The 26,203-nt window shown below is 37.2% G+C and overlaps 1 protein-coding gene across 1 annotated transcript in view; it reads right to left on the minus strand.

The window, feature by feature from the left end:
* Positions 1-26,203, minus strand: part of LOC111146633 (PKHD1 like 1) — a 183,716-nt gene that overhangs the window by 62,200 nt on the left and 95,313 nt on the right. The window contains exons 51-60 of the mRNA XM_022502266.1: positions 22,003-22,154; positions 20,916-21,075; positions 20,199-20,370; positions 16,851-16,939; positions 16,162-16,310; positions 13,973-14,102; positions 11,577-11,695; positions 10,770-10,899; positions 3,394-3,567; positions 178-281 (exon numbers count right to left, since the gene is read on the minus strand). Coding sequence (XP_022357974.1) covers positions 178-281; positions 3,394-3,567; positions 10,770-10,899; positions 11,577-11,695; positions 13,973-14,102; positions 16,162-16,310; positions 16,851-16,939; positions 20,199-20,370; positions 20,916-21,075; positions 22,003-22,154 — 1,379 coding nt within the window. The remainder of the gene's footprint in view (positions 1-177; positions 282-3,393; positions 3,568-10,769; positions 10,900-11,576; positions 11,696-13,972; positions 14,103-16,161; positions 16,311-16,850; positions 16,940-20,198; positions 20,371-20,915; positions 21,076-22,002; positions 22,155-26,203) is intronic.

The following is a 26,203-nucleotide window of genomic DNA, read 5'->3' on the forward strand; positions in this document are numbered from 1 at the left end:
TCCCTTCCACTCTCTCTGTTTGCCTCTCTGCCTACTTGTGATCTTTGTCTGTCAAATAAATAAATAAAATCTTAAAAAAAAAGAAATTCTAAGATATGACTTTTTAGTAAATTTAAATGAAAATAAAGTCAAAATCAAAATATTTTATTTTGAATATATGCAAAAATTCATACAAACCTGTCCTAAGTTAAGAAATGTTATGGCGTATCTTGGATCTGTGCTATCCCTGAAGCCTTCTTGACCACTGTGATAAAATTCCACATTACTTATCCTTGCATTTCCTGGCAGGGTAGGGAGGGAAGAGTGACAACATTTTTTTTTCTTGAACCACAATAAAAATTTTTGAAAATCTACACGAGTTGTAATTTTCCAAATCACAAATTTGCTTTCAAGTTTTTCATGGATATCTCATTCATTCTTCTTTGCTCCTTTAATCCAAATCAGGCAGTGTTTCTGAACTTTTTTTCACTGTCCGCTACAACAGTCTCTCTAGACTTTTTTCCCCAACAGCCTCCCCTCCCCATGGAATTTCAATACCTCAGCTATACTATGTATCTGTTAATGTATGGTGGCTCTTTGGAGGGCCACAAACTATTGCTCATATAAATTTTTCTGTCCTGGACACCTGGGTGGCCCAGTTGGTTGAGTGTCTGCCTTGGGATCAGGTCCTGGGATGGAGCCTGCTTTGGGCTCCCTGCTCAACTAGGAATCTGCTTCTCCCTTTCCTTCTGCCCCTCCCCTTTCTCATGCACCTGTATGTTCTCTCTCTTCCTTGCTCACTGTCTTTCTCTCTCTCAAATAAATAAATAAAATCTTAAATAAATAATTTTTTTTTGTTCTGCAAGAATCAGTTTTCCTCCCTTTGGTAGTGATACTGTTCCTGTTAGAGAAGCATGACATAAAGCACAAGATATAATTTACCCGACAGTTGAGTTTTGATGTTCTAAAGAGACTTGAAGGGCATTATCTTTACATAATCCTTTCCAGAATATGCATTACCAAGTATCTGCTCATCAGTTTGTCATAAGTACTACTGAGGTGACAAGAGGCAATTTCATAGATTGGTAATAATAGTAAGAACAATCCATGAGAGAGTACTCTGTGCCAAGGGCTGTACTAAGTGCTTAAAAGGCAATTTGTGATTGAATTCTCATACAATGTCCTGGAGGCACAGAGATTCATGGCTGGTAAAAAGCAGTAGGGGATATTCCTCGTTCGAAAAACTGATATTTAACAAAATGTGTTGGAGAAGAATTACTTTGTACTAGAAGGGAAAAGCCTGTCTCAAAATCCATGAGCCAGCAATTGGATACACGGTGGAGAACATAATACTAAGATTGAGACAGAGAAGAAACGGTTATTACAGAGCATCTGGCCCTACAAAAGCCGTAGGTGTTCATTAACATCACTAAACAATTTACAGAAGCAAGGAAAGGTTGTCATAGGAACAGGTCCATCATGGGATCTGAAGTGGATTAGTATCCAAGGTCAGAGCAATTTGATCCCTCTAATAATCTATCTAACTTTAAAAGGGGACAGTATCTCTGCAGAGCACTATGAGGTAATGAGATAATATGTGTTAAATCCTTAGTACAGAGCCTGGAATACCATATGATCATCATTACTATTACCATCATTAGTTAAGCTCCTGTTGACAAATAGGTAGAAGCTATAGCGGAATGGCTGATTGCTCAATATAAAGGTTTTCTGAAATTAGAGCTGTTGCAAAATACAATAGACAGAATTATGAATGAGGACCTGCTAAAACATTACAAGTAAGAATAAATGACTGGCTCCTGGTACCCAGACTGTGGGATCTAAACACCAGCTTCCAATAAAAAGAACCAGCATTACTTGGAGGGATGACTTATTTCCAGGCTCAGAAAAACAAAAACCATATATTTGTCATATCAGAAAGTGAAGAAGATGATGAAACCTAAGTCAAAAGGCAGAGGCATCAACATGAAAATGTTCTGAAGGTCACTGATGGGGCACTTTTCATTTGTCAATGGTAATCGGGCATTTCTAAAATGAGGCATATATGAGCAATGGCATATTATTCAGTCATAAAAAGAAAGAACTCTAACAATTTGCTACAACACAGATGGACCTTGAGGGCATTATGCTAAGTGGGGTAATCAGAAAAAGACAAATACTGTATAATGCTTATACGTAGAATCTAAAAAGGCCAAATGCATAAAAGCAGAGAGTAGAATGGTGGTTACCAGGAGGTAGAGTGGTGGTGGGGGCTGGAATTAGAAAGATGTTGTTTAAGTGTACAAACTTGGAACTGGTGGAGAAATAAGACTTGGAGATCTAATGTACAACAGAGTGGTTACAGTCAACAATACTGTATTATAAACTTCAGAGTTGCTAGGAAACCAGATCTTAATTGTTCCTGCCACAAAAAAGACATAATGTGACATGATAGAGATGTTAGCTGACACTACAGTGGTAATCGTATTGTGATATACAAATGTATCAAAATAAATACAGTGTATACCTTAAACTTACACAAATGCTGTATGTCAATTATATTTCAAGAAAAAAATATATGCAGTTGTTTCAAAATAACCCAGGGGCTTGAAGAGGGGGGTGGTAATACAGTTGAAACAAGATTGACCAAAGTTGATCACGTGGTAACTAGTGACGGGTACACTGGGATACGTTATACATCTCTCTATGTTTGAAAATTTTGTATATGTTTTAAATTTTCCCTCAAACAAAAATAACAGACCTATCGTGCTTTTTATAAATAACTTCTGTCTGGGTGAGAGGCTGGGCTAGCTGTCACCTAAGGTCATTGTTAATTTGATAATTCTTACTGTCTGTGAAGATAAAATGAGTAGAAAAATATTACAGATTTGCTTTTGGAGCAATGGAACTTTTGGATAGCTTACATAATCTCTCTCCAGGAAGATTACTCTGTGTTAAAAACAAGAAAACCAGCCCAAATTGAGAGCTGATTATGTTCAACCCAAGTTACCAAACCAAGACTGAATTTACAGTTCCTCTCCCAGAAATGGAATCTTAAACCAGTCCATCAGGAATCCCCAGATCAGCACTAGTTAGGGAATGTGCCTGATTAGCCCCTGCCACCCCTAAAGGGAAGTAACCTTCCAATAACCAGTTTGCTTTTTTTGCCTAGTATACCTCCCAGGTTCCTGTTCTCTTCTGCCTATAAAAGTCTTTCATTTTGCACAACTCTTTGGAGCTCCTTTTTATCTCCTAGATCGGATACTGCCTGATGCATGAGTCACTGAATAAAGCCACTATGATCTTCAAAATGTACTCACTGAATTTTTTTAACACATGTGATCGTAAAAAAGAAGTGTAATTTAAGAAAAGACTGAACACAGAAGAGACCGTGCTATATTCCAAATTTGTACCAACCTTTAAACGTCATCATATTCTGAGTGAATGAGCTGACCAGGACACGTGCGCCGAAAGATTCCTTGAACCAATCTGGATAATCTTCACCAAGTATTTTGATGTTCCTACTCAGTATCCCAACATCAGCTGCTAATGTATAGCTCTGATCTGTTCCAGGAACATGGTATCTTTCAGCTGCAGCAGAAGGACAGGCAGATTACTACCAATGCTGAAAAACACCTGAGTTTATTAGTTCCTTTGTAATTCACAGGCTGTGTAACTTTCTTTTGTGTGTGTGTGAATTTTCTTTTTGTTTTTAATTATTTATTTATTTATTTTATATCTTTTCAGCGTAACAGTATTCATTGTTTTTGCACCACACCCAGTGCTCCATGCAATACGTGCCCTCCTTAATACCTTCAAAACCCCCCACCCCTTCAAAACCCACCCCTTCAAAACCCTCAGGTTGTTTTTCAGAGTCCATAGTCTCTCATGGTTCACCTCCCCTTCCAATTTCCCTCAACTCCCTTCTCCTCTCCATCGCCCCATGTCCTCTGTGTTATTTGTTATGCTCCACAAATAAGTGAAACCATATGATAATTGACTCTCTCTGCTTGATTTATTTCACTCAACATAATCTCTTCCAGTCCCGTCCATGTTGCTACAAAAGTTGGGTATTCATCCTTTCTGATGGAGGCATAATACTCCATAGTGTATATGGACCACATCTTCCTTATCCATTCGACCGTTGAAGGTCATCTTGGTTCTTTCCACAGTTTGGCTAATATTCATGAATTAGATTTGCATGCTTAAACATACACAGGTAGCCAAATGAAATTATGATATCTTGGGACGCCTGGGTGGCTCAGTTGGTTAAGCCGCTGCCTTCGGCTCAGGTCATGATCCCAGCGTCCTGGGATCGAGTCCCACATCGGGCTCCTTGCTCATCAGGGAGCCTGCTTCTCCCTCTGCCTCTGCCTGCCATTCTGTCTGCCTGTGCTTGCTCTCTCTCCCTCTCTCTCTCTGACAAATAAATAAATAAAATCTTTAAAAAAAAAAAAAGAAATTATGATATCTTTTGTTTTTATTTTTTTTTCTTTCTAAGTTTTTATTTAGATTTCAGTTAGTAAACATGCAGTATAATATTGGTTTGGGGTGCAGAATTTAGTGATTCAACACTTATATACAACACCCAGTGCTTTTCACAAGTGCCCTCCTTAATTCCAGTCCCCCATTAAAGCCATCCCCACGCCCACCTCCCCTCTGGTAACCATCAGATTGTTCTCTCTAGTTAAGACTCTTTTTTTTGGGTTTTCATGCCTTCTCCCCCCACCAAGTTCATTTGTTTTGTTTCTTAAATTCCATGAATGAGTGAAATCATATGGTATCTGTCTTTCTCTGATTGACTTATTTCACTTAGCTCAATATGTATCTCTAGCTCCATCCATATCATTGCAAATGGCAAGATTTCATTCTTTTTGATGGCTGAGTAATAATCCACTGTGTGTGTGCATGTGTGTGTGTGTGTGCATGTGTGTGTGTGTGTGTGTGTGTGTTTATTCCACCTCTTCCTTATCCACTCGTTAGCTGATTGACACACTTGGGCTTTTTCCATAATCTGGCTATTGTTGGTAATATAGCTATAAACACTGAGGAGCTTGTGTCCCTTTTAATTATTATTTTTGTATCTTTTGGGTAAACACCTAGTAGAGCAATTGCTGGATCATAGGGTAGTTCTATTTTTAACATTTTGAGGAACCTCCATACTGTTTCCAGAGTGGCTGATCCCTTTTCTCCACATCCTCACCAACACCTGTTGTTTGCTGCGTTGTTAATTTTAGCCACTCTGACAAGCGTGAGGTGATATCTCATTGTAGTTTTGATTTGTATTTCTCTGATGACGAAGGGTGTTTTCTTTTCATGTGTCTGTTGGCCATTTGTATGTCTTCTTCGGGTGTTAAGTTTGATAAATTCTTTATAGATTTTGAATACTAACCCTTTATCAGAAATGTCATTTTCAAAAAAAAAAAAGAAAAAAAGAAATGTCATTTGCAAATATCTCCTCTCATTCCAAAGGTTGCCTTTCACTTTTGTTGATTGTTTCCTTCACTGTGCAGAAGGTTTTTAACTTGATGAAGTCCCAATAGTTCATTTTTGCTTTTCTTTACTTGCCTCTAGAAACATGTCTAGTAAGAAGTTGCCATGACTTATGTCAAAGAGATTGTTTCCTGTATTCTCTAGGATTTTAATGGTTTCCTGTCTCACATTTAGGTCCTTCACTGATTTGGGGCTTGTTTTTAAAGATTTATTTATTTGGGGGGGGCAGAGGGAGAGGAAGAGAGAAAAAGAAGCAGATTCCCCACTAAGCATGGAGGCTCAAGCTCATGACCCTGAGATTATGACCTCATCTGAAATCAAAAGTCAGATGCTCAGTCAACTAAGCCACCCAGGCACCCATCCATTTTGATTTTATTTTTGTGTACAGTGTAATAAAGTGGTCCAGTTTCATTTTTTGCATGTTGCTGTCCAGTTTTCCAAATACCATTTTTTGAAGGTACTATTTTTTAAAATTTTTGTTAATTAATTAAATTTAATTAACATATACTGTGTTATTCATTTCAGAGATAATTTAGTGATTCATCAGTTGCATATAACACCCAGTGCTCATTATATCAAGTGCCATCCTTAATGTTTGTTTATTGGGAGATTTGTGTTTACTGATTCAATTTCTTTGCTCGTTATTGGCCTACTCAAATTTTCTATTTCTTCCTGTTTCAACTTTGGAAGCTTACAAGTTTCTAGTAATTCACCCTTTTCTTCTAGGTTGTCCAATTTGTTGGCATAGTTTTTCATAATATTCTCTTAAAATTGTTGGTATTTCTGTAGTGTTGGTTGTTATTTCTTCTCTCTCATTTGTGACTTTATTTCAGCTCGTTCTCATTTCCTTTTGATAAGTCTGGCTAGGAGTTTATAATTTATATTAATTTTTTCAAAGCACCAGCTCCTGGTTTCACTGATCTGTTCTATTGTTTTTTAAGTTTCTACATCATCTATTTCTGCTCTAATCTTTATTATTTCCCTACTTCTCCTGGGTTTACACTTTGTTTCTTGTTCTTTCTCAATCTCTGTTAGGTATAAGTCTAGATTGTTTGAGATTTTTCTTGTTCCTTGACATAGGCCTGTATTGCTATATACTTCCTTCTTATGGCTACTTTTGCTGTATTCTAAAGGTTTTGGACCATTTTACTTTCATTTTTATTTGTTTCTATGTATTTTTTAATTTCTTCTTTGATTTCCTGGTTCACCTATTCATTGTTTGGTAGCATGTTGGTTAACCTCCATGTATTTGTGGCCTTTCCAAATTTTTTCTTGTTGCAGACTTCAAGTTTCTTAGTGTTGTGGTCAGAAAATATGCATGATATGATCTCAATCTTTTTGTACTTGTTGAGGCCTGATTTGTGACTTAGTATGTGATCTATTCTGGTGAATGTCCGATGTGCACTTGAAAAGAGTGTATATTCTGCTGGTTTAGGATGAAATGCTCTGAATATGTCTGTTTAGTCCATCTGACCCAGTGTGTCATTCAAAGCCATTGTTTCCTTATTGATTTTCTGCTTAGATAATCTGTTGCTATAAGTGGGTGTTAAAGTCCCCTACTATTCTTGTATTATTATCAATGAGTTCCTTCATGTTTGTTATTAATTGTTTTATATATCTGTGTGCTCCCATGTTCAGGGCATAAGTATTTACAGTTGTTAGATCTTCTTGTTGGATAGTCTCTTTTATTATGATATAGTGCCCTTCTTCATCTCTTGTTACAGTCTTTCTTTTAAAAAGCTAGTTTTTCTATGGGGCACCTGGGTGGCTCAATGGGTTAAGCTACTGCCTTTGGCTCGGGTCATGGTCCCAGGGTCCTAGGATCAAGTCCTGCATCAGGCTCTATGCTCAGCGGGAAGCCTGCTTCCCCCTCTCTCTCTGCCTGCCTCTCTGCCTACTTGTGATCTCTGTCTGTCAAATAAATAAATAAAAAATCTTTAAAAAAAAAATGCTGGTTTGTCTATATAAGTACCACTACTCCAGCTTTCTTTTGACATCCATTTGCATGATAAATATTTCTCCATCCCCCCACTTTCAATCTGCAGGTTTCTTTAGGTCTAAAATGAGACTTTGCAGACAGCATATAGATGGGTCTTATTTTTTTGTTCATTTTGACAACCTATGTCTTTTGATTGGAGTGTTTAATACATTTATATTCAGGGTAATTGTTGGTATATATGTATTTAGTGCCATTTCATTACCTGTTTTGTCATTGTTTCTGGAGATTTTTACATTCCTTTCTTGTCTTTATCAATTTTGGTCTTCGCTTTCCACTCAAAGAGTTCCCTTTACTATTTCTTACACGTCTGGTTTAGTGGTCACAAACTCCTTTGTTTGTCTGGGAAACTCTATCTCTCCATCTCTTTGGATGACAGCCTTGCTGGATAGAGTATGCTTGGCTGCAGATTTTCCTCATTCAGCACATTGAATATATCATGCTTTTCTCTCTGGCTTGCTAAATTTCTGCTGAGAGATCTGCAGCTAGTTTAATGGGTCCTCCCTTGGAAGTTAGGGACTTCTTTTGTCTTCCTGCTTTTAGAATTTTTTTTCTTTATCACTATATTTTGCACATTTAACTACAATATGTATCGGTATTGGCCTACTTTTGTTGATTTTGATGGGAGTTCTCTGTGCCTCCTGGATCTGGATATCTGTTTCCTTCTCCAGATTAGGGAAGTTTTCTGCTATGATTTCTCTAAATAAATTTTCTGCCCCCTTTTCTCTCTTTCTTCTGGGACTCTCATGATACAAATATTAGTGAATTTGACGGAGTCACTGAGTTTCCTAAGTCTATTCTCATGATCTACAATTCTTCTTTCTCTCTTTTGTTCAGCTTCATTTTTTCCCATTATTCTATCTTCTATATTATTTATTTTTTCCTCTGCTTCCATCCTTGTGTTCACTGTATCCAGTCTGTTTTGAATCTCAGTTATTCCATTTTTCATTTCTGACCATTTTTTAACTTATCTTTTTTACTATTTTATCTTTTAAGGGCCTCATGACATTGTCCATTCTTTTCTCAAGTACAGCAAATATCCTTATGATTGTTGCTTTAAATTCTCCATCAAGCACATCACTTACATGTTTCCCTTAGATCTCTGGCCATGATCTTATCTTATTCTTTCTTGTGGGATGAATTCCTCCATCTTGCCATTTTGCCTACATCTTTGTCTTCTTCTCTGTGTTAAAAAAGCCTGTTATGTGTCCTGCTCCTTGGAATAATGGCTTAATAAAGAAGATGTCATCTAGTGTCCAGGCCCTGGCACTTAAAGCAGTGTCTCTAGTGTGTCCTGTGTATACTCTGCTGTTGTGTTTTGACTGCTCTATCCTTTAGGCCAGTAATCTGCAGAGTTTCTCCTTGCCTACAGCAGGTCGTGTTTGGTCCTTGGCTAGGGTATGGCGAGTTTTAACTGGGTATGCTCTGTGGTCTGCTTATTAAGTAAGACCTGATGCTACTTCCACTAGAACTGAAACCTTGCAGAACTCTCTGGTTAGGAGACATGGTATGGGCAGGGGTTTCTGATGGTCATCTGTGGAAGTGGCCTATTGTATTGGGAGTGAGGCACACTTGATCACGAAGGGCCATACTGGCAGAGTGCAGGGGTATGAGACTTGGTGTAAGCAGGGTAGACAGCCAGTGCCAGTGCTGTGCTTTTTACTCCAGTTGGCTCTGCATTTATGCTGAGGGGTGGGAGTAGGAAGTGGTGCCAGGGAGCTCCTTTATCTCCAAAGAGGAGTCACTGTGCATGCTGAATCACAAGAAAGCACTCCCAGAAGAACAAATAATCTCTGCACTGTATGTCCTAGGTGTTTTTCAGATCATTGGTTACACAATGTCTCCCCCCATCGGTTGTATGCTTGCCTTCTCTCCAGGAGCCGTGCAATGTCCTCCAGGCTCTATCTCAGCCAAGATTGCTGACTTTTTAAAACTCCAAGCTTTGTGGAGGTGGTGTGGACAAGGGGCTGTGCTGGCTTTCTGGGGAAGGGTCTCATTATGCTGGCATTGAGGCAGGCTTTACTGAGAAGGGTAGTCATGCCAGAGCACAGGGCTGTGGGACTTGGAGCAGGCAGTCTAGGCAGTGGGTGTTGGGCTGAGCTGTATTCCACACGTGTCTCTGAACCTATGTTGAGGGGCAGGGGAGGGAAATGGCACCTGCTGCTCTTTTGTCCATGGAGAGAAATCTCCTTGAAAGCTACCTCTTACAGAAATGCTCCAAGAGGAGGGAACAGTCTCTGTGTTTTACGCATTCTTCAGATCCTGCTATCTCTGCCCCATCACCCCACTTGTTTGTCTGCTTGCCTTCTCTTCAGAAACAGAGCAATACCCTCAGGGCTCCATCCCAGCCAATCCCCCAACCTTTGAAACTCCAGTCTTCAAGACCCACTGGTAGCAAAACTTCATGAAAATCAGCCCCTGTTTTCCTAGCCAATGGTTTTGGGGAAGTGTTCATCTTATACTTGCCCCTGTGTACTATGCTCTCTCTTGCCTTTCTGTGCTACCAGGGTTTCCTCCCCTATGCAAAACCTGTGATCTGTTTCTCCCCCAAACCAAATCTCTGCACTTACTACCTTCCTCAACATGGCCTCTTCTTTCCTTCTATCTGTGAAATTTCTTCAGTTAGACTTCAGAATGATTTCTTGAGTATTTAGAATGACTTGATAGTTATCTAGTTGTGTTTGAGGGACGAGATGAGTCTAGGATCCTCCTACTACATTGCCATCTTAGATCCCTCCATGATACTTTTTAATTTATAACATGAAATGCAATCAAAAGCATTTCTTCTATTTACACCAAAAAATTATAATCAGCAATCTTATAATAACCCCATGATACTTTTTAATTTAGGACAAAGATGCTCTTGAGTCAAAGGCTCTCAAAATTCAGTGTGCATAAGTACCTGGGTGGCTCAGTCATTTAAGTGTCTGATTCTTGATTTTGGCTGAGGTCATGATCTCAGGGTCCTGAGATCAAGCCCTTGTGTGGGGCTCCCCACTCAGCAGATAGTCTGCTTAAGATTCTTTGAGTCTCTCTGCCCCTCTCCCTCTGCCCCTCCACCCAACCCCACCCCACCACCAGTGCTCACACTCTCTCAAATAAGTAAATAAATAAATAAATAAATCTTTTAAAAAATCACCTAGAAGATTGTTTAAGACAGAAAGTGCTATTCTTGTCCCATGGGATATTATACAGTAGTCTTTGCTGAATATTTGCTGAATCATTACAAAGGAGAGCACTAAAAATGTGGGTATTTCAAGACATTTTAATTACAAATCTATTTAGTTAAAAAACAGCCACTTACCAAAGTGAGTGTAGGAAAGGGTATCATTGAGAATGAGAATTTTCTGGTCATGCAGGATTTTAATGATACTTCTAGTTTCTGTCTGGTGGAAATCATAGCTTGTGGTTGTTATCACAATCTCTTCTCCCTCCTTAGAAAAATTCAAGTGCCAAATTCAAGAATAATTTTTAAAATAGGTTTCTATTTCTTAATAATAACAGTTAAAAAATTCTAATTTAATTCATATCTTATTAGCAACATGGTATTATCAGAAGAAACTATACATTGAAGTCTCTAAAAATAAATATGCTTGAGTTTGATATTAAGGATTCTAAATTTTGATTTATCTCAACATTTCCTCAAATTTAATTCAGTCATTAAATAAAGTCATAGGTAATATATTTTTTAAACATTAAATAGATCAAAGAAAATATATTCATATTTTTATTAAAAACTGGTCAGCACAATATTCTTAAGACTTAAAAAATTTCCCCAGACTTTTTCTTTTTATACAATTAACTATTGCTTGGTATTCCTGAAATGTGGGAAAGACACACATAAAAAACTTTTTTTACTCAAAAACTTTCATATTTTCCTTTCATAATTAATATATAAATAATATCTTTATATATTCTGAAGGCCTTTTAAAGATCCCAATTTTTAAGCACCTGCTATGAGGTAAGCTTTAGAGTATAAGCTAAGACAAAATATACATTTCTCATCTGATGAATCCTACGAGAAAGTAAATGTCCGTGAGATTAAGAAAGAAACCTTTTTAAGTTGACCCACTATGTGTTTTCAGTTCCCACCACATACTATTTCCTGTACCTGCCAATCCACAGCATCCTTTAGAGAGAGGACTTTGGAACCTGCCTCTGCAGTTTCTGAGAGCTTAGTTTTATATATTGAACGTGGAATTCCATGAAGATCCAGCTCGCCAAATACCCCTGAAGGAGAAAAACTTCTATTTATTTACCACATAGTACTGAGAGAGGTGCTAGTATAAAATGAAACAGTACATTGATATATTTTAAAAAGTGATTGGATATTTTAGAATGAATGGAATGAATTTGGATTATTTGTTCAGGGCTATACAAGAAGACTTTGACCCTCTGGCCCACTTCTAGGAATCTGGTCAATAGAATTATAGCCAGCGCACAAGGATATGGTGAATAAGGATACCTACTATGGTAATATTTGAAAATATTGGAAAAATTCTAGTGTACTTCGATAAGAGGGTGATGGAATAAATTATACTAATACAGTAGGATAATATACTTTAAAAAGGAAGATGGTGTTGATGTGTTGGAGGGGATGTGGAGAAAGGGGAACCCTCTTACACTGTTGGTGGGAATGCAAGTTGGTGCAGCCACTTTGGATAACAGTGTGGCGGTTCCTCAAGAAATTAAAAATAGAGCTTCCCTATGACCCTGCAATTGCACTACTGGGTATTTCACCCAAAGATACAGATGTCGTGAAAAGAAGGGCCATCTGTACCCCAATGTTTATAGCAGCAATGGCCACGGTCGCCAATCTGTGGAAAGAACCAAGATGCCCTTCAACGGATAAATGGATAAGGAAGATGTGGTCCATATACACTATGGAGTATTATGCCTCCATCAGAAAGGATGAATACCCAACTTTTGTAGCAACATGGACGGGACTGGAAGAGATTATGCTGAGTGAAATAAGTCAAGCAGAGAGAGTCAATTATCATATGGTTTCACTTATTTGTGGAGCATAACAAATAGCATGGAGGACAAGGGGAGTTAGAGAGGAGAAGGGAGTTGGGGGAAATTGGAAGGGGAGGTGAACCATGAGAGACTATGGACTCTGAAAAACAATCTGAGGGGTTTGAAGGGGAGGGGGTTGGGAGGTTGGGGGAACCAGGTGGTGGGTATTAGAGAGGGCACGGATTGCATGGAGTACTGGGTGTGGTACAAAAACAATGAATACTGTTATGCTGAAAATAAATTTAAAAAAAGATTAAAAAAAATAATAAAATAGATACTGTGGTTGATCGCAAAAAAAAAGGAAGATGGTTATCTATAAATATTGATCTGGAAAGATATCCATAATATGTTAACTGAGTAAGAAAACTCAATATCTTTAGTTTGACACGTAAAAACTACTAACTATTTATACTAGTTTCCTCATGATAGGGTAGAATCGGAAAGACATATATTTTTTCTTAATAGTTTTCCTTGATATTGTTTGTGTTGTTTGAAATGCTACTTTTGAAAAAAACAAAAAAATACACTCACAAAAGCAAATATTTTTCAAGATTGAATTTGTCTTGTCTTGGGACATTTACCAGTGGGGAGCGGACTGATTCAATCTAATGTTATTTTTTATGTTCCTCTTTCCCGACTGTCGCTGTTTTAGAAACTGTGTGGGAAAGCAACGGTAGCACATGCTTGTATGTATCTTTCCAATAAATATTCATCAGTGTTAATGAATGTGGTTACTAATTATGAGCAAATAAACCCTCTCAGTTCCTTTACTTTCCAGGCTTAGGTAGGAATGTGTGCAGCCATACAAATCCGACTGGAAAATATAAAGTTTAGCCTCAGTTACAATTAGGTAACTCATAGTAGAGTCAGTTGATTCACAGATTATTAATACTGTAAGTGGACTAATGTACAGAAAAGTTACCTTTTAAGGAAAAGGACACCAAAATATGAAGAAGTATGCTTGTTTATATAAAGGGAAAATTATAAAGAAAACCAGATTGGAGAAATAATACACATATAGAGAGATTTATGTTAGTTTTGCAATGGATTGAATTTTAGTTTCAAATACACACAGCTATAACTATTTTAGGGTAAGATGTTTTAATTAAAATTTTTAAATTTATTTTTATAACCCTTTAGTGTAAATAAATGTCTGTAAAAGTTTCTGATAGCATAACATCCTGAACTGATCTTGAACTGATAACAAGTATTTTAGTGCTATATGTTTTTTTTTTAATTTTTATTTTTTATTTATTTGACAGAGAGAGAGATCATAGGTAGGCAGAGAGGCAGGCAGAGAGAGAGGAGGAAGCAAGCTCTCCACTGAGCAGAGAGCCCGATGCGGGACTCGATCCCAGGACCCTGAGATCATGACCTGAGCCGAAGGCAGAGGCTTAACCCACTGAGCCACCCAGGCGCCCCTTAGTGCTATATGTTTTAAAATAGATTTTCAAGACCGATATGATACTTTTAGTATCTGGAAATACACACCTAAGACCTTTGATCCTTGATTTGGTCCTTCTGGAAGAGTCCACTCTGGAGTAGAATGATTTCCTCTAAGAACAATCTGTAATTCTCCTTTAAAAGGGTTATCTTCCCAGCCAGCAATCAATCTACCTCCCTGCATTGAAGCAGAAAATTGTTAATACTTAAAAATTGAGCAGAAAAGAATTTCACCCACAAAAAAGGAATTAGGAAGATACTGGCAGCCTCTAGTGAAAACAAATCTGTTATACAAAGAACAGTATTCTATGTGAAAGTGACCTTGATTTAACTCTGTCACTTTGGGATGGGCAGCTTAAATGACTTTTCCAAGGTCAGTTTCAGTAGGTACTTATGGTCAGTGCGGTACCTAAAACTGAGACCTGCTTACACCAAAACTCATATCATTTGGACAGATCACGTTTTATTTTGCACCATGCGACATATATGAAATACATTCTTCACACTTACATCCATGCTATGGCCAAGTAAGGGTCCTCATTGTTAATAATAACAGCTATTACTAAATGCTTGCTGATTCCATGCCAGCCATAATGTGTAAGGCTTTATGTCTATTATATCATTTGACCTTTATATTAAATCCATGAATTGGTATTATTATTCTCATTTGATAGGTGGGAAAACTGGTGCTCAAAGTGGTTAAATATCTTACCCAAATTCCCAACTGACAGTGAGGCTTAAGGACTCAGTTGACACTTTAATTTACCTCAAAGCTTATACATCTAAATACCAAGATATTGCATATTTTTAAAGCAGTAAAGCCCTATTTTTTAATTAAGATTTTATTTATTGGACAGAGAGACAGAGATCACAAGTAGGCAGAACAGCAGGCAGACAGAGAGGGGGAAGCAGGCTCCCTGCTGAGCAAAGAGCCCAATGCGGGGCTTGATCCCAGGACCCTGAGATCACAACCTGAGCCGAAGGCAGAGGCTTAACCCACTGAGCCACTCAGGTGTCCCAGTAAGGCCCTATTTTTATCAAAGAAAAGCTACTACACACTTAAAAAAAAAAAGAGTTTATTTATTTATGAGAGAAAGAGAGTGAGAGAGAGAGCACGAGAAGGGGAGAGGGTCAGAGGGAGAAGCGACTTCCTGCTGAGCAGGGAGCCCGATGGGGGACTCAATCCCAGGACTCCAGGATCATGACCTGAGCCAAAGGCAGTTGCTTAACCAACTGAGCCACCCAGATGCCCACTTTCACTTTTTTAAAAAAATTGAGTTAGAGAGCAACGAGAGTGAGCATGAGCTGGGGGAGGGGCAAAGGAAGAGGGAAAAGCAGACTCCCCGATGAGCCAGGAGCCCAATCCCAGGATCCTGGAATCACGACCTGAGCAGAAGGTAGACCCTTAACTGACTGAACCACCCAGGCACCCCTATACACTTTTACTTTTAACAGCACTTCATAGCTTTTGGTTAGGCCATTCTTTTTAATTAACAATAATAAAAGACTGACAGAACAACTCAACCAATTATACTGTTATTTGTTCAAGACTATCTGAGGTTTATGAGAGAATGAGGTGATTGTTCCAAACAATTGAAATATTTTGGGGAGTCTTCTCCTGTTTTCATAATTCCATCTACATCCATTCATTTAAGAAACATTATTTTCTAAGAAAAGGAAAAGACTTAAAATCTTTTACTTTTTTCCAGAACTTGTGGGGATTCTCTGGTAGTTAGATCAAGTTGTGGGTTTAGGTTTACCTAATAGTAATACAAATATTCTACATAGGATTAAAAATGGGCAAACTTCACAGTAAGGATTAGCATAATTACTCCCTAAGGAATATGTAGCCACCAGTTGAAAGGAGAGTGGAAATATGTTGGACTTAATGAGGCTTGTGTCTCATAGGTTAGAGCCAATTGGGTTTTTTATTCATATCGATTGAATATGCTTTCTTTTTTTTTTAGATTTTATTTATTTATTTGACAGAGAGAGATCACAAGTAGGCAGAGACACGGGCAGAGAGAGAGGGAAGCAGGCTCCCTGCGGAGCAGAGAGCCTGATGCAGGACTCGATGCCAGGACTCTGAGATTGTGACCCGAGCCGAATGCAGAGGCTTAACCCACTGAGCCACCCAGGCACCCCTGAATATGCTTTCTTATAATTTTTTTCAGGAAATCGCCAACATCTTAGAATTTGACTAATAAAGGTATAAACTATAAGACTCTCCCTCTTACCTGAAGTGATATGTAGGTAGCATTCAGAACAACTTTTCTGTAAGAAGACTCTGCAGCTCCCACATTCTGTTTATCTTCCAGTTCCAGAACTCCCCAAATAACGAGACTTTCCATTGGTGGAATATCTGCATCTGCTACAACCCATGTTCCTATAAAACAATACTTTAATATAAGAAATATAATTCATAATATAGCTTATAGATAAAAACACTGACACCCTTACCAGTGAGTCTTGATTTCAAAGTTTATAACCCCTTTTCCACACAATGACTTATTCTTGACTCTTCCAGAAAATCTATTATCCTTAATATTCACGTTTAAATCCACATAAAACCCAGGGGTGCCTGGGTGGCTCAGTTGGTTAAGTGACTGCCTTCAGCTCAGGTCATGATCCTAGAGTCCCGGGATTGAGTCCCTGCTGAGCAGGGAGTCTGCTTCTCCCTCTGACCCTCTCCCCTCTCATGCGCTCTCTCTCTCTCTCTCAAGTAAATAAATAAAATTTTTAGGAAAAAAAAAAAAAATCCATGTAAAACCCAGAAGGCTAGGTCTGGTATCCACAACACACTACTAGAATCCATCTCTTCACATTTGCTCTCTCAAGGGGTGTGGCATAGAGGTGGAATTCTAACTCTGTGCTATCTGTCCTAATGTCACAAACACAGGCATTTTGTTTATGTTTATGTTCTTACCTTCAGGAATAACCACATTTGCTCCTGGGTGAGGTATACTGTAATTATTTTCTCGAGATGATTGCCAGAAAGAATCATTGGACCATAAGCTGAAAAGAGAAGAGAAATAGTTCCACTAAGGATTACCTTTACATACTTAATGACCATCTCCTTATACTACATGTTTTGGGATGACAGAACGCAAATTAGAGAATTTACAATTTCACTAAGTAGGCAAGCTAATAAGTACAATTGGTAGAACACACAACACCTATGACTATACGTACAGCTTTTCTTTTTCTCCATTAAAGAAAACTTCCTTTTCATCTACAGTCTGAGTCACCTTTTCTCCCACTAAATCCTCATTGTGATACCCAAATTTTAGCTAAAATGTAAATTATTTAATTTCCTTATAAGATTTCACATGGTAGAAGGGTGCCTGGTGGCTCAATGGATTAAGCATCAGACTCTTGATTTTGGCTCAGGAGATGATCTCAGGGGGAGACTAAGCCCCACTTCATGCCCTTTGCCTAGTGGGGAATCTGCTTGAGATTCTCTCTCTCCCTCTCTTTGCCCCTCTCCTGCCTTGCACTCTCTCTTGCTCTATCTCTCAAATAAATAAATCTTGAAAGAAAAAAAAATTTCACATGGTAGAAAGTGAAAAGAAACTCATCCCTTGCCCTTTTAAAGATCCTTACATATGGTGCTACTGCAATGGGGGAAGGCGGTGAGAGGATAGGGTTGTTAGATTTTGTGAAGAGAAGGATGTAAGGGTAGTCTCTGAACTGGTAAGGATGTGTCAATGAGGTTAATACCCTGGGCTGGGATCAGGGATGGCATGTCTGCAAGAGTGAAGGTTATGTTAAACTGAAAGAGATTTTTAAAAAAAAGTGCTTTGGAGGAGAGGCAGGCTCTACTTTTCATCATTATACCTTCCAGAAACCACCCCAATGCAAATTGTTGTAAAGAATATTATTATAACGTTGATGATATTTTCCCACTGGAAAACAGTTACAATCAGAGGTTGTTTCCAGAACTAGTAAGAAATTTAAAAATTCCATGATACGAATTCTGGAATTCTACAAAACAGTCAATATATAGTTTGGTTAAAGTGTACTTATATTACACATTTGAATTATTAAGTTTTATAACTAAGAAACGTGTTAAAATTTGTTATAAAAATTTCTTTTACTAGGTTTAAAAGCAAGATCAGCAGTTAATTTAGAATTAACAATAATACATTATTTTTCAGGAAGCAATTTCCGAGAAGGTTATGTTTAACAATTGTATCTTTCTAACTAAAAAACCTGACCAGCATTGTATGGATTCAATCATTGATTTTATCTAGTTTTTCTCAAGATTAATAGCCTTTCATTCTTATCCCCAACAGCATATGCATGTTATATATTGTTCTTCTTACTGCCCACTGTTATGAACCATAGCGCCTAACACCTCTTAAACAAACCATATGTGTGTTGCATATTAGGGCTTTATATCCTAATCTTGAGGTACCCATCCTGGATCAAGATTCTGTTTGTTTTCACTGATAGCTATCTGTATCATATAAATTAATAAATCCAATTATAGCTATTTCTAGTGAGCAGAACTCATACTGTGAGGGATGGGGGGAACCTATATGTTAAGACATACATGTAGCATACCAACACATTCCTCTATCACATCCTGGTCTAGACCAGTCTAAATCTACCATGTGAGTACATAATAAATATTAATTAAATTTTCAATAATTTTGTCTACCTTAGACTATATAAGGACTCTTGGCCAATACCCTGATGGCATGTCTCTTATACAGCTCTCTGAAGTCTTTTCATGAGCCTTCCTGCTCTCTCCACTGCCCCTCTGTAATACTGACAGCAGCAGAAGTGGTCCTTCCAAATGTAATTTGGAATACGTTACTTCTCAGATGAAAATCATTTAAAAGCTTTTTCTACTTCTTAAGACTAACTGCCTGCATGACCTGACTGGTCTGATTTCCACTTGTTTCCAACACCATTTCCAGGCCACTCTCCTCTGCTCACGGGGGTCCAGCCACGCTGTTTTTTTCTGTTCTTAGATATGCCACACTCTTTCCCACAGCAGGGCCTCTGCCTAGGATGCTTTCTGTGCCTAGAGCACTCCTCCCCCACCCTTCACATGGTCAGCTCTTCCTCACCCTCTGGGTATCAGCTGGAATGTCCCCTCCTGTGAGAGACTATCCCTAATCACCGTACCAAAAGGAGGTCCCTCCCATACTACTCTCTGTCCCAGGTGCCTGTCCATTCCCCTTATAACCTTTATCACAATTCACACTCATGTACTTTTTTTCATTTACTCTTTTATTTCCTTGCTTGCTTGTGTTGGCATCTAGCTCTTTGGTTAGAATGGGAGTGTGATGAGGGCCAGGACCACATCTGTGTTGTTTACAATTGACTCTCCAGTGCTCAGCACAGTGCCTGGGCCATAGCAGGTGCTCAAATATTTTTTAATGATCAAATTAATATATCAAAAAATTCAATTATTATTCTTATGTACAATAGTTACTGCTGTATCTGTATATTTTGGAATGTAATTCAAGTCATAAAAAACACTTGAGTTGTGTTTGATGCATAGAAGCGGGTTATTACGTGCCCACTAAATGTTAGCTTTTTTCAACACAATTGCTATTTTTATGATTACCATCTGTCCATAACAGATACAAATATACATCAAATCAGGATAATACCTTTAACGGCCTTAAAAGACTAGTACCAACTATCACATGCTAGTTCCATGATGTATGATGATTACTATAACACAAGGTAGAGAGTAATGTTCCACATGAAAAATAAAAAGGGTTATGTAAGTTTCAAAGATAGAAAAATCATTTTTAACTGTAAGAATTAACAGATATTAGGGGATCACACATTTGAAACAAAATTAAATAAGTTGTATTTCGAGATTTGGCCATGACAGTTATTGTAGACAAAAAGACACGACCTACTAAGAAAGGATTGGATTAAGAGGAGACTTCATTTCTCTTGCTATTCTGGAGGTGTCATCAAGAAGTTCTGTGATCTTGGATAATTCACTAAAGGTCACTGACTTCAGCTTTCTCACCTTATCATAAGAGGGTTGGTCTAATAGTCCATATTCAACATTCTGCAAGTCTAAGATTTCCAGTAACATTCACACAAAACCTTTTGTGAGATTTTTTCCATTTTCTCATCAGGGTGGTTATAAGGCCCATGTGAAGTACTGAGTGTGAAAGCGACTTGTGACTTACAAGGCATCGTTCAGGATGAGGACATCATTTTCTCACCCAAGAGTGACATGTGAAAAGAATTCTATCAAGTGCTATGGAAGGTATTAACAAACAAAAGGCCTATATACTTATATGTGGCTGGTCGCTTCCTGGGAACTGGTTTTCTTGATGGGGGATGTACAGGAAAGCAGTCCTGGAGAATGCAGCAGTAAGCTTGGAAATTAATAACAACATCTTTCACATCAGGATCCAGGGTCCCAGAAATGGGCTGGCTCTGCTGAATGTCATTTCGTCCTGACACTGAAAGTGAAACAATTTAAGTTAATATGATGATGAAATATAGACAAAATCATGGCAATTTGAAAATATTCTTTAGAAGATAACTTGGTAGAGGTTCAAATGTATGGGATATGTATGAAAAAATTCTGATGAAAAGCACATGTCTTATTGAGAAGCACACAAAATGTCTTGACAAAAAAAATATTTTGGAACTCAAAATTTATTCTTGAATATTTTTTAGTTCTGCCAAATAATAAAATACTAAGAAATGAAACAAAATATTTGACAGCTTCCTTTGTACTCATTTCCTCTAATTTTGTGAAATAAATGTTAGGGCCATTTGTAACCATGTTGGCATTATCTCCAAACATAAAATGTAAGCTCTTAATTCAACTCAAGGTCTTTTTCAACATAAATTTAATCTCCAATCCTTTTACTCAGCAAACATTTCTTGAATCATACTATACAGAGGACACTGTATAACATATTTGCCCATTAAGCAATTTTTCTCTTCTTTTAGACAAAGCATTAGATAAAATAATCACTTTTGCCTAATGAATACATACCCAAGTAATATAGAGTACTTGTGTTTGCTTCAAGGTGCCAGTCTCCATTCTTGCTAGTATTCCAACTCAACGGATTTGAAGAGCCATTCCTCATGTCAATAACTTTAAACATATCAGGATTTTGAGTGAAGTTATGAGATATGATTACATAATCTTCTTCCTAGAAGTGTTTGCCCCCAAATATGATTTTATATGTCAATATCCTGCATAACATACATTAATTTTGATGACATATAATTAGCCCTTATATCTAGACTTAAGTTTTGGTTTTAGTTTGTCATCCTACATTCATATTTTGTTTAGCAACATTTTATATGCCTATGACAAAAATGCTAACTCTATCTGAAGGCAATGAAAATAGTTTTCTGTACACACACACACACACATGTATTTGGAAAATATTTTCTTTCTGTAGTATTTGAAAAGATTTAAAACAATGCTAGGTCTTGTTTTTGGCTATACATATGCAGTGTAAGTAGAAGAACACAAATGGGGATGAAAACACCCAGTTCATTGGTGACCACTGGAGGTGGAGAGTGGGGAATGAGATCAGGGCATGCCATAGAGGGGGCTTCCATTTCATCGAAAATGTTTATTTCTCTAAAAAAAAAATCAAAAGTAAAGATTCACAGAATGTTTCACAGAAACATTCACAGAATGATCATTCACAGAATGATCCAGATAGAGCTCGGTGGTGGGCACACCTATGACAGGAATTGGCCTGTCATTGTCTATATTTGGTATATTTTAAAATACAAATTCTAAAGCCCTTAACTGGTACCTGGAATATCATAAGCACTCAATAAATGTCAGTTACTTTCATGGTAATAATAAGAGGACCCAAGCTTAGTATTTTGGGGAATATGGCAAAGATATGGCTTACTTCTGATGCCTCACAAAGTTTCTGTTTTTAGCTTGCTTCTTAGATTTAGGGTAGGTCATGAAGTGTGTGAGGACTTCGACAGGTCAGCATGTGAGGCAAGCACATTCTGGGCTTAACAACTGGTCTAAGGATAGGAAGTAGGCTGTATTCGCATAATATACAATCATCATTATTAGAAGATGAACTTTATAGCTCTTTGTTTACCTTAAATCCATAGAATGTTGATGTATAGGATATATTCGTTATGGGATCTACATCTTTAAAATACCAATTAATGTGCTTTGCATTTGGAATCAGAGCCATCCATCCAGACATATGAGTCAGTCGTTTCTTCTGAAAGGGAACAATACTTGTGCCTGTAGCAGAATATAAAACAAATAACAGTGATCTCTACCTCTAGAAAACAACTTTTTTTTTACAAACAAGTGCAAATGGGAAAAATTAGCCTAGTCTTTGGAAGTGTCTGAAGATGTCAGAATAGCATTTCATTACTATATTCTAAATGTCTTTGTTAACTGAAGGTTCCAATGTTTCATATTACACTTAACTGAAACATAAAGTGCTTTCTCATTTGGAATCCTGAATTGGGATGAAGTCTTTATTCCTTGGGGAAGATAAAATTCAAACCTGATGATTAGTGACTACTATGACAGAAGTGCTTAAATATATTAACACAATTCTTTAAATATCATTGATCTAAAATAAAATTGTTATTCTTTTAAGAGTTAATTAATTCAGGATGCTTGATTTATAGGGTATGCAAATATAAGTTCTAATTCTTTATTAGATTCTCTGGTATTTGTTGAGTTTATCAAAACCTGCATGACAAGTACTAATAGAAAGTTTTAATTTGAAGCTCTTAAGAATCGAGGCTACCATCAGACTTACCACGAACACTGGCCATGACTCCCTAAGGTTTGTGAACGACAAACTTGCAACCTAAATTACTTGTTATGGGAAAAAAACCTACTTAATTTGGTAATGCTTTGTTCATGAAAGCGTACCTGACAACTTCAGATGAAGATTTGAAAAGATTTCTTACAATATAAAGAAGACATGACTAATTGCCTATATTCTATTTTTTCCCCTCCATTCCCTCTCTCTTTTCATCTTTGATTGACTTTCATGTTAAATTTGCAAACTCTTCCCTTGCAAATTTACAGGGAGGAAGCTAGATGAAAGATTATGAAATAAACTGTCATTCTTTTTCTTTGAAGAATAGGCAAAAAAGTTCCAATATCAAGGAGGAATTAATTAATTTATTAATTCTTACGCTTGTGAATTAGCATTATATTTAAAAAGACCATGAGCAAAGACCTTAAAAATATACAGTTCCAAAAGACCTGCCAGGTATGAGAACTATGATTAGATTCCTCAGTAAATATTCATTCCTTTCCCGTCCTTGAGTGCAGAGTAGACTTCCCTAACCTGTTGATGTTGGTGATGGGACAGTCATAAACATCTGAGAAGTATTTGCTGGATGAAGCTTGCCATCTTGAACCTCTACCACTGCAATGTAAAGAGCCTGGCCCGGGTAGCTGGCTCTCCGTTCAGCCTGTGCTCTGTGATAAATACATGTGGGAAACTGAATTCAACTTTGAGGGAGAAGCAAAGCCCATTGGATCCTCACCTTCAAGCATGGCATCCTATCTGAGCACAACCAAAATCAACCAATCCAGTCCTCAGACATGAGAGTGAAAACAATGATTGTAGGTTTAAGCTATTAAATTTGGGGATAGTCTGTCATGAAGCAACAGCTGACTTACATAAGAGTTCATGAAAATCATCCAAAACCTCCAGAATTTGCTCTACATTTGGTAGAACCAACTTCCACTGAAGTTTTCTGATGCATGGAATCATACTTTAACCTGAACTTGCTTGATAATTCTCTTTTTGTAAATAAAACTAATTGTGAGGTGCCTGGGTGGTTCAGTTAAGCATTCAACTCTTGATTTTGGCTAAGGCCATGATCTCAGGGTCATGATATCAAGCCCCACATCAGTCTCCATGCTTGCTGGGCAGGGCGCCTGCATGGAATTCTCTCTGTTCTTCTGTCCCTCCCTTCTTGTGCTCTTCCCTTCTCTCTAAAATGGATAAATACATTAAAAAAAAAAACTTATTGTCATTTTTCATAGTTATTTGTGTTTCCTTAATTTTTTCAGAAGCACTCATTTTTAGTATGTTGATTTTAAGCATCTTGGACTGAAATCTGAAGTTGATATTTTAAAAAAATATTACAAAGAATAAGGGTCTCAAATTAATCTACCATCTGGTCTATAATATCACTAATAGTACGTGTCTCAAATTAATTTGCCATCTGGTCTAACTTTACAAAGATATTCATAAAGATACATATATTCACACATATACACATAAAGCTATGCACATCACATCATCATGCATGAGACACTTTGATAAAATTATCTAAAGATATATGTAAAATTATATATCCAATCTTATTTCCCACTGTTCTAGATATTTGTTCAACTTTTGATTCATTTAGTATATATATATATAAAATGAAAACAAGTGTTCTATTTTTTCTGTTTTCAATTTTTACTACTAAATCATTTTATTTGGCTTTAATGCAGATAAAAAAGAGTCAAATATTCTTTTTTTTTTTTTAAGATTTTATTTATTTATTTGACAGAGATCACAAGTAGGCAGAGAGGCAGACAGAGAGAGAGGAAGGGAAGCAGGCTCCCTGCTGAGCAGAGAGCCTGATGTGGGGCTCGATCCCAGGACCCTGGGATCATGACCTGAGCCGAAGGCAGAGTCTTTAACCCACTGAGCCACCCAGGCGCCCCTCAAATATTCTTGACTATGAAAGTTGTTTTATTTTTTTATGTCACACTAAAAAGAAAAGTACCTGGAGTGATGTTTTCTCTATTCTGTAATTTGGTCTGAGTACTACAACTAATTCCATTGCAATTCAATAGTTACTGAGTTCCTACTATTTGCAATGTCTTGTGTTGAGTTCTGTGGGTGACAGGAAGATAAATTTATAGATCTTTCCACCAAGGTGTTCAGTTTAGTAATTAAATAAAAATCTTCATTCCTAGAAGGATCTGGCAAAAAGGCACAGAGAGACTTCACAAAAAAGCTACAATCTCAGGGCTCCTGGGTGGCTCAGTGGGTTAAAGCCTCTGCCTTCGGCTCAGGTCATGATCCCAGGGTCCTGGGATCGAGCCCCGCATTGGGCTCTCTGCTCAGCAGGGAGCCTGCTTCCCTCTCTGCCTTCCTCTCTGCCTACTTGTGATCTCTCTCTCTGTCAAATAAATAAATAAAATCTTTAAAAAAAAAAAGAGAAAGCTACAATCTCATAAATTCAGAAGTATTAGACTTGTCGAATCAAAAATAAACCCACAAAATTCTCTCTAAAATCATCACTACCGCCACCACTAATAACAACAAAAAAACTTCAAAATATTTAAAATGTTTAAATATTACTGCTTAAAAATTAATTGTGTAAGGTATATATCTTTTTTATCATGCTGTATCTTTAAAATAATTTACCCAGGGTGGTTCTATGTATCTGATATATTTTCTTAGACTGTAAAATTATCTTAGACTATTTTATAAAAATCTAATGTTCAATCTATTCACAGGTATGTCATAAAGTATTTGGAGATATGATTAAAAGTCTTATCATAAATAACTATTTTATAACATAGTAATGGGAAATACTAACATACTACCTCACCAGATAAAATAACATTATTTGCTTTTGATGTTTTGGCTCCTTTTCGTTTTAGCCTCTCAGAAAACTTTCACAGCTACTGTGCTTAAAATACTGTTTATTGCACCATAGTCTCTAAAAGTTTAAGTAATGTTGCTCCACTCTGGACATCTGATTATCAGAAGAAAAGAAATGGCTGCCAGGTTCATATCATTAAGTCACCAAGGCAATGGGTATAACCATTACCCCTTCGCAGATGATATGATCCTATATGTGGAAAACCCAAAAGACTCCACTCCAAAACTGCTAGAACTTGTACAGGAATTCAGTAAAGTGTCAGGATATAAAATCAATGCACAGAAATCAGTTGCATATCTCTACACCAACAACAAGACAGAAGAAAGAGAAATTAAGGAGTCAATCCCATTTACAATTGCACCCAAAACTATAAGATACCTAGGAATAAACCTAACCAAAGAGGCTAAGAATCTATACTCAGAAAACTATAAAGTACTCATGAAAGAAAATGAGGAAGACACAAAGAAATGGAAAAATGTTCCATGCTCCTGTATTGGAAGAATAAATATTGTGAAAATGTCTATGCTACCTAAAGCAATCTACACATTTAATGCAATTCCTATCAAAATACCATCCATTTTTTTCAAAGAAATGGAACAAATAATCCTAAAATTTATATGGAACCAGAAAAGACCTCGAATAGCCAAA

Source organism: Enhydra lutris, unplaced genomic scaffold (genome assembly GCF_002288905.1).
Source record: "Enhydra lutris kenyoni isolate GAN:26980312 unplaced genomic scaffold, ASM228890v2 scaffoldscaffold14, whole genome shotgun sequence".
NCBI lineage: Eukaryota > Metazoa > Chordata > Mammalia > Carnivora > Mustelidae > Enhydra > Enhydra lutris.